General features: G+C 36.8%; 1 protein-coding gene across 2 annotated transcripts; it reads right to left on the reverse strand.

Annotated features, from left to right (window-relative positions):
* Positions 1 to 1,797: 1,797 nt before the first annotated feature.
* LOC18031328 (probable galactinol--sucrose galactosyltransferase 2) lies at positions 1,798 to 8,523 on the reverse strand. 2 transcript variants are annotated; one of them, XM_006421357.2, is made up of 14 exons: positions 8,364 to 8,523; positions 6,795 to 7,002; positions 5,888 to 6,132; positions 5,447 to 5,537; positions 5,205 to 5,253; positions 4,995 to 5,086; positions 4,792 to 4,902; positions 4,548 to 4,670; positions 3,648 to 4,200; positions 3,387 to 3,454; positions 3,150 to 3,284; positions 2,825 to 3,042; positions 2,525 to 2,613; positions 1,798 to 2,431 (listed from the first exon to the last, which is right to left on the reverse strand). In XM_006421357.2, exons 2-14 carry the CDS (start codon positions 6,983 to 6,985, stop codon positions 2,072 to 2,074), a joined length of 2,325 nt encoding a protein of 774 aa, XP_006421420.1. In that variant the 5' UTR covers positions 6,986 to 7,002; positions 8,364 to 8,523; the 3' UTR covers positions 1,798 to 2,071. The 2 variants fall into 2 exon arrangements, with proteins under 2 accessions (XP_006421420.1, XP_024034961.1); XM_024179193.1 differs by having other exon boundaries at positions 8,096 to 8,509.
* Positions 8,524 to 8,982: the final 459 nt, after the last annotated feature.

Raw genomic sequence — 8,982 nt, forward strand, 5'->3', positions numbered from 1 at the left:
TAGGTCATAGGTCCTAACATATTTGGTCCTAACAGACTTTTACAAGACAACTTCGATTGGGAGTCAAATTTTTAGGATATTCTAATTGGCATCATGTTAATTAAAGTTGGTCCTAACATATTTGTTATTATAAATTTTAATAAAATAATATGATAATAAAATTAATTAACAACCATCAACTTGATATTTATCAATTCGAATAATATTAGAAATTCATTACAAGGACTATTATATAGTAATAAAACCTCGGTAAATTGATGGCCTCAATTAAATAATATTTTTATCAGTTCGAATTGCAGACAATGTAGTAAATTAATAATCTGATATATTTATCAGATAATATTTTTTTTTAAATTACTATTTTCCTATAGATCCTACCTATTGAATAAATTAATAATTACCTATTTTAAACCTAAATCCACATGATATGTCATGTATGCTCTTTGTGAAATATGTTCTTAGTGTTGTTCACTGATTTTTAAAAATAATTTGGAATTGGATTTCCTCTCTAATTCTTTTTGTAATGGAAAATTTAGTTTGCGTCGTTGTTTTGCAACAAGTGCAAGATCCACATGTCATCTTCAATATAGAAAAATAAGAACTTACAAGAATCTAATTAATACTGATATAAGACAACTAACTACTGTTTAAATAAAACATAATAAATACTAAATCAATGTAAATAAATATTATAAATGTGATCATATCTTTAAAATATAAGGAATTTCTACCTGAATTTATAATTATTAATTTATTGATATATTACTAAATTATTAGATTTTTCATGATCACAATTAACAGCATCGAAGTTTTACTATATACAAACACGTATGGAAACGGCACGAGTAAGCACTTAACCAGAGAGTACTAAATTTTATTTTATTTTTTTGCAGAGAATCTTTTTAAAAACCTTGTTCGGTTGTTCAATTGTCTTATGTATACGTATATACTTGTCCACATGAGATTCATACGCATATGAGGTACCGAGCAAGCATCCACATCTTCAGAAACGTGTGGGTTTCGATCAGTTGATGAAATTGCATCACCAAAATTTTGCCGCAAGGGATGGCTTTGAAATAGAGGGAACTTTATGTGGCTTAAGTTTTTTCTGTCATGATGAAAATTTTTAGACTTTTAGTGCACTTTCAGAATTGATTGCAATAATAGTAATGATGATAGTGGCGACCACATAATCCCTCCCTCTCAAAGTGTCATATATAGACATGATGATGGAGTACCTTGATTAAATTATATTATTACAAATCAAGTAATCAAATGATTTGTGGTGTTATGGGTGAGTTTGATGCATTAATTTGATAAAAAAAAATACTCTATAGTAGACTTGTGACAAGCCAATGAAGCAAAAATGACTTGATAATTGCTTATCGTTGCGTTTAGCACCTTGAATGTGGTAAGAAATTGATGGAGACCCTCCATCTTAATCACTTGTTTTACTTTATTATCCCAATATTAAAACACATGTATAGATAAAAAAATATTTGAAATTAAAGCACTGATTTGTCCCTTCGTTTATAAAAATGAATGCCCATATACCATGGACTTGAATGGAGGCCTAGTTGTTTGTCTTCGATTTCAACCCCTATCAGACCTTTGGACGTGGATACTTTACTACGGCCTCTCAGCACTATAAACTTTTTTTTGGGGGGGGGGTGGGGAGGGGAATAAAAAAGCACTTTTAACAAAAAAGAACTTGTATTTTGTCCGAACTTCAAGTAGTTGGACCAGTCACGGTGCGATGCTAACGTGGTTAAAGGCTCTAATCCAATGAGTTAAGAGTGAAATGTAAATATGTAAATTCCATAGCAGGTAAGGATAGGATTTGTTTGTAAAGATCAAGAAAAAGATTTGAAAATTCGATGATCAGAGGATCAGACCACTTTTATTACAGAGAACCAAACAGCAACATAATTCTAGCAATTATTCTTTTCATGATCATCACTCAAATGCAAGTCATGTTTCACCACAGCTTCCCACTTGAATGGAAACCACCCCTGAACATGGTGACAAATCTAACAATCTGATGTTATTTAATAACATAACATGAAAGTCCTTAGACTTGGATCTCAACAGGCCATCTGTACATCTCTTCCTCCGGAACCGGGAGTGTCATGGTCATCAACCCGGTTGCAGAATCGTAGGTGAAGTCGGTCTGGATGCTGCCCACGGTGCATTTCAGAGGACGCTGGGAAGAGTAAATGCCAAACCTTCCACATCCCCTAACTTTGAGAGAGATTGTGGCGGTTGGAGATCGGTTGTCACTGAGGGAGGTGGTCAGTTCAGAAGATACTTCACCATCAAAGAGATCTGGCTTCTTCTCAGACATATGCACCTCCACATTCTCGACAGCACCTCCACTGTTGAACATGTCGAGCAAGCCTATTGCTGCGAATGAAATGTTTGAAGAGATCTCCTGCATAATGGAAATGGTCATTCAGCAAACCACCATTGTTGAATCATTGGACGAGCTTGAGAAGTTAATCCTAAAGAACCTGAAAAAACTCACCTTCAGCGGGCAGAAATGGAATAGCTCGTATTCAAGAACCTTAAGTGTTACTGGCACTGAAGCACCTTTGGGCAACCGCACAACCTCACCTAATGTACAAAAGAATTTCCATTCAGCATATTCCAAACCAATGTGTTATTTAGCTTACAACAACATGGTAAGAACTAATTTTAAGAATGCATACAAGCCTTTAACCAAAAAACCATCAAGATAAGAAATTTCTTTAATGACATCAATAAGTAATGTTGTGTCGAAGTCACTAAAGTTGGGAAGAAATGAAAATTCAGAGTAGCAAAATACCTGATCTATGGGCATAAACAATTGCATCCCCATTCCAGCCGGCACCAGCAATCTGAGCCATATTTTCAACATCAGTTACACGAACAGATGCTGTGAGGGTACCGGGAGATTCATCATGAATGCGGGTTTTCTTGGTAATCTTGCACCAACCAGCACCTTGACAGTTGAACACACCAACAACACCAGAGCATTTGTTCACATTCCATACCTTGAGCAAGCTGCAATATACAATCTTGAGATGAGTCTTTTCTAAAATCTGCATGTCTACTGGGGAGGAAAATGAAAAATATGACTGTTCTCAACCAAAAAGGAAGGAAGAGCAAACCTAGTCCCATCTCGGGCAGGATCAGCAAAGAGACAATCACGTGTAGGCCTGCCAGGCAGTTGGGCACGCAGAACTGATCCATCAGGAAGTACCAGCTTCCTCAACAAGTCGAAATTGTGGTTACCCGGCTTGTCACTGCATTAACAAGAGGAAACAGAGGTTCTTGTCAGAAGACTGTTACTTCCATCTCTTAATAAGTATGACAGAAGAAGTAATTTAAGCTAAGCATGGCAATACCTAACATAGATTGCACAACCACCTACTGCACGAGCCGCACCATGATACTCTGCAGCTGGGTGTAAACTCTGCAAATCATACATCGCATCAGCACAATTTCATTTGCTTTTCCTATGTAGCCCATCTCTCAAACATAACTTGTCAGAAAGGATCACAAACTTTGAGATAAACCATTTCAAGTTATTTTGAATATACTAACTAGTCCTATAACCTAAATGCATAAGAAAGAAATTAATAATAACCAGTTCTGTTTTTACTTACATGGAACATATCCCAGTCAGGCTGCATAAATTCTCCGAGGAAAAGAGTGTTGTAAGCGACAGAAGAAATATGGATGGTATGGGAAGCTGGGTCCCGTGGGTAGTAGTCATCGGAAGCTCTAATCACTGCAGTCTGCTTGGAGCTATAGATCCCATCAGTATTATGACACATGCAGGAAATGCATCCATTGTCAGGGAAGTTCCGTGCGATTGAGGCCTCTAATGCCTGGTGATAGCTGCGAGTAAGAGAAACTCTACCACCATGACCAGCACCAAGGGTTTCAATAATGTTTTGCACATCAACTTTTACTCCATCTACTCCACAGGATGCCAGGTAAGCATGAAGCTCATTGTAGAAGTTGAACACCTTCTTTGGATGCACCAAACCCAAGCCATGAACAGCAAGGCTGTCCATAACTATGTCAGGTTGGTTGCCCATCACACCTGGCGACGTAACAGGGTATGCTAGTGCAGTATCATAATGCTCCATACCATCAGCAGCAGGTTTTACTCCGCCCCAGTAACCAGCTAAAGCATGCCATACATACACATACCTACACCAAAAATAACACAAAATTAACTTGTGAGAAATATGAAAGTCGATTTTTATCTATTTAATAAGGATTTACATGAAAGTAGAGTTTAAAAAAAAAATCATCAACATATTCATCAAGAAGTGTAACAATATGCTGGAGTTAAGCAGCAAAATCATTGTCATGAACAATGAATTCACAATGAATTTAAGAGTCAGTCCCCATACAATTGTTCTTCTTTAAAAAAATTAAAAAAAAAAAAAACCAACCACAGGCAGGTCTAACTGTTACTCCAAAAATTTTGTGCCCAAATGTTCGAATAGTGGGGGCAAACACAAAACTCTGCCAATAAAAACTTGGCCACTTACTTCACATTGTGATTCTGCTTGGATTCATCTACAACGTGCTTGAGGCCTGAGACCTGCTCACTATTCTGGCACTTCTTTTGGAATTTTGAATTCTCTTTGATTCCAGTGAGCCTGCTTGCAAACCTGCAAGAAATTTATTGCCAATAAATGAACATTCAACTGTTACTGTTACGAAATTGTTGAATGCCATTTCACTAGATACAAAACATTGTCATAATTTTGGAAGAGAAGAGAGAGATCTTACTGTGCTCCTTCTTGTACAATGCAATTACTTTCCTCTTTAGGTTTATTTTCAATCTGTTGCCAACCATCATCTATGATAAGAAATTTTGGAGGAGTCCCTCCAGCTGACAGACTGCAGTTATAACCAATGTGGAATTCAGTCATTCAGCTACTTATCATAATTGATATTTCAATAATTAAATCACACACAACTTACTAAATTACCTTTTAAGACCTTCATCAACACCCTCAGCTGTGACATCAGTGTAGAAAGCATCCCAGGTGCACCAGCCAAACCAGTCAAGAAAAGAAGGAAACTGCACGCAACAAAAAGATAGATATCATGGGATTCATTATAAAGTTCCCTTCAGCATCATGATACCATCAAGAGAGATTACTAACATTTCAAACTCAAAAAACAGATAATATCCTTACCTTCTTCTTCTCTCGATGAGTGAAAGTTTGCATGTATTTTTCTACAGCCCTGTTCCAAGAAGAAAAAAAAAGAAAGCACCCCTCAATGGCTAACTAATACTGAGGTCCAAACCATGAGAAGTACAACATATTGCGTTATAAAGCACAATACTGTGCTTGTGATTGGTCCACAATTCCAGAGTAACATATGTAATACCGTAACTACAAGATTAAAATTGTTTAAGCAAAAGTTGAGGACTCACTTCACAGCTTGGCTGATTACTTCAAAAGGATTAGGCCCAGCGTGTGTGTAGACAAGGTAAAGTCCTTGGTTGGTTTCAACAGCATTATCTCCTGCAAAACCGAACAAGACACCAAAAGAAACAGTCGTATCGGTTCTTTCGAACTCGATCTGTTCTACCTATTTTCTTCCCGAAATGCAAAAAACTCCATTAATTTGACTCTTTTGGATGGTAGGGTCATTGAATTGTTTCTCCAGTCTCATTGTGATCGTATCAATGACAGCTCCACCCCATAATTTCAAGATTGTTGGTCCTCCTCATTAATGGCCGATGAAATGGGACTCAATTAACGCAGGCAGGATGCGATTGAATGAACATAGATAAGGCACTAGATAATGATATGGCAGGCCAGATGCTTGTAGCTTAGACCATATAATTTTTTGTTGGCCACGATCTACTCACCACTCTCAAGGCAGATCTGTATCTCATTGTTTTCATTGCCTTGCAGCGCGGAACGGAACTGGCCTTCAAGGAGAGGAAGGAATACAGTGTAGATAGTTGGGCCGTCATCCTGATCACTTTCAGAGTTATCCTTGCTCTCCACAAGCATGAATTGAGTCTCCAGTGGTACATCTTTTCCGCATGTACCCATCCTCTGGGTCATCCACCATAACTTAAATCGGAAGCAACACATAAACCGGAGATCCCTGTGACAGAAACAGAGTAAAGACTTAATATATTTGCAAAATTTTAGCAATTGAATTATATACACATTTAATTTATTGTTCATTTCTATAAGCTTTTCAAAAAACAAGAGAAAATAGTCGAATATTAAGAACATACATCTCTGTTCATCAGAAGTTGAAGAAAACTATTATGTTCCCAATTCAAGTTTACAACACAAGACATCATTTCACATCACTTCAAAGTTACCAGAAATCTTTTAAGAGAGTCACAATCAAAATCTCAATCCAATAACGAAGGGTGAAGAAAGTGGCATGAAATTAACCAATCAACTGTAAGCTATTATCTCGTAGATAAACGGTAGATAAATCATATGGATTTCCATTCTTCAATAAAAAAATCAAGTATATATGCTTGTAAGGATAAGACGAGTCAAGAATTGCGTGCTACTGTTCTGCTTTTGCATCACTCTGTATTTTCTAAGCTTTTTTGTCGTTACAATTTTATCAGGTCGACACTGGATTTCACACATGTTACTGAAAAGACTCCTCAACAAACAGGAAACAAATTTAACAATCATTTCTAAGAATCTACACTTCTCAGCTTATAAGTCCAAACGAATACTCCCATTCCAAGAATTCAGAACTAGAAAAAAGAAACCAAGAATAAGGGTGAGTGTGCTTACTCTAAGACACCCATGGGGAAGACATGGAGGCTTTTGCTATGAGAAGCCGTGGCACCGATGAAAGCACCGGCAACAAGCCCCACGCCATTACCGGGAGTCAGAATAATGTTGTCGGGCACTCCAGTCAATATGGTCTTGCCATGAACCACCAAGTTTCCATCACTGATGGAGATGTTCGGGGCGACCGTCATTTTCGAGCGCCTAAGAACTGCTCTCAACAAACAGAATTCCACATCAACAACAAACACAACAAACAGAACCGACCGCTACAGCAAATAAAATTCACCACACGAAAACATTTTCAAAGGCAAAGAGTGCAGTGAAAAAATGCGGCTTAAAAATTTTGCTCGAGGGACGGGAGGTCCTAGTAATATTAACCTAACGGCTTATAATTCTGGAAGCTTATACGGTGGTGCCCACGTGACTTCCATAGAGCAGGGAACCATTTGAGTTGCTGCAGCTGCACGTGTGCAGTCCTCAGCATTCTCCGCGGCCAACCAATAGAAACAGAGACAGAAAGAGTACAAGAGAGAACAAGGGCTGTTTTTACGTTAATTTTAATATTGTTCTCTGAATCAGCTGATGATGGAATAATTTCCAGAAAAGGGTACTTTTCTTGTTACCTACTCCAATCATCACAAAAAAATTATTTAATTAAAAGTCCAAATCCGGAAATAATGGTCAACTTTAATTTACGTTTCAATTATTCTCACGTGTGAGGGTTAAGGCGGCCTAAATTAATCATGGTCAATCTCTATCTTACGTGCATGTAAGATATATTATGTATGTGTGAAATTTACACACTATTTATGTGAAGAGAGTGTATCTTACATACATATAAGATAGAGGGACCCTTAATCATGTAGTATAATCGTAAATTAGTAAAAGCTTTTTTTCTTTACTTTTTTTGGTTTTAATTTAAAAGTTACCAAAACAGAGAGAAAAATTTTAAAGAACCCAATTGATCGAAAAAAATAATTTCTGATTTCCGAATTTCACCTGAAAAATTAAAAAAAGGTAAAACACTGAGAGGTACACGTAGGAAAAAAGGAAAAAAAAGGCAAAAGAAATTCTAAAAGAAAAAAGTTCTTAATTGTCGATATTCATTTTTTTTTGGAAATTTTAGTTTTTTTTTTTTTAAAAAAAGAGCAGCTAACTTTTGAACTAAAATTAGAACCAAGGCTATTCAGAATTTGGCAAAATTAAAAAAAAAAAACGAAATTCAGAGTTGAATCAGCCAGAATTTATGTGAATTTGAGTGATATTTAAGGTAAATTTTCATTTTTTTTTCTCACACATACGTAAGCGTTCAGATCTAGAGGCAAGGCTCAGACGCTTCTTCGTGAAGCTATGAAATTTTTGTTCGAAGTGAAACTCACAACAACGAACAATCCATCCTCCTCAAATCGACCAGTTTTTCACCGACCGCTTCAACTCTCAGCAAAATTCACGTGAGTTTCAACAAACCAAACGTCCATGAGTCACGTGAGCTCAACAACCAAAGCTAAAAACTCCCCCGCAAAAAAAAAAAAAAAAAAAAAATCGCCGAAATTCTCCGCCAAAACTCACCGGATAATCAGTTCGACGGGAGACGAAATTACTCTTTCGTTGAGAGCTCCAAAGAGATAGTGAGAGATTCCCCGTCGCAACGGAATGCTCTCTTCTGTGAGAGGAAAATGAAAGAAAAAGAAAGCGAAGCACAAGCGCTCGAGACTTTCAATTATGAAGTGAGTTGGCAAGGTGAGTGCGGGGTCAGTTTATATACTCTGTTGGCCGTTAAACATCGTGCGTGTTTTTGAAACTAGATCCTTCTGGATCTTGACACGTGGAATCTTGTGTTGTAGCATTATTGTTTATTTTACTAATAAAATAATTTGGATATTTTTGGTTTCCGTGTTTTGGACGGGAAAAGACCAGTGAGGACTCTCCAGTAAATAATTAATTCAGTGTTTTTTTTTTATTATTTTATTATTATTATTCAATTCCGGCTGGCTCCAGTATTTCGGTAATTTTGCGGCTCCTAGTCTGCTACAATAACACAGGCGGAAGAATGCGTGTGTATAAGATTTACATGTGTGTGTGTGTATAATTTATAAATACTAAGTGGGTTATTGGATAACTCGATTATTTTCAATGTCGAGTTAAAGTCTCAATATTTTGACATAATTATTAAATTATGTTTTGACTC

The sequence above is a fragment of the Citrus clementina genome, unplaced genomic scaffold (assembly GCF_000493195.1).
Source record: "Citrus clementina cultivar Clemenules unplaced genomic scaffold, Citrus_clementina_v1.0 scaffold_9, whole genome shotgun sequence".
Lineage (NCBI taxonomy): Eukaryota > Viridiplantae > Streptophyta > Magnoliopsida > Sapindales > Rutaceae > Citrus > Citrus x clementina.

Excerpts from the sequence above, each read along its gene's own strand:
- LOC18031328 (XM_006421357.2), bottom strand. The coding sequence starts at position 6,985 with ATGACGGTCGCCCCGAACATCTCCATCAGTGATGGAAACTTGGTGGTT. Across the intron at positions 4,903-4,994 it reads GTTGATGAAGGTCTTAAAAG|TCTGTCAGCTGGAGGGACTC; the intron begins GTAATTTAGTAA and ends TTATAACTGCAG. Across the intron at positions 4,201-4,547 it reads AAGCAGAATCACAATGTGAA|GTATGTGTATGTATGGCATG; the intron begins GTAAGTGGCCAA and ends TTTTTGGTGTAG.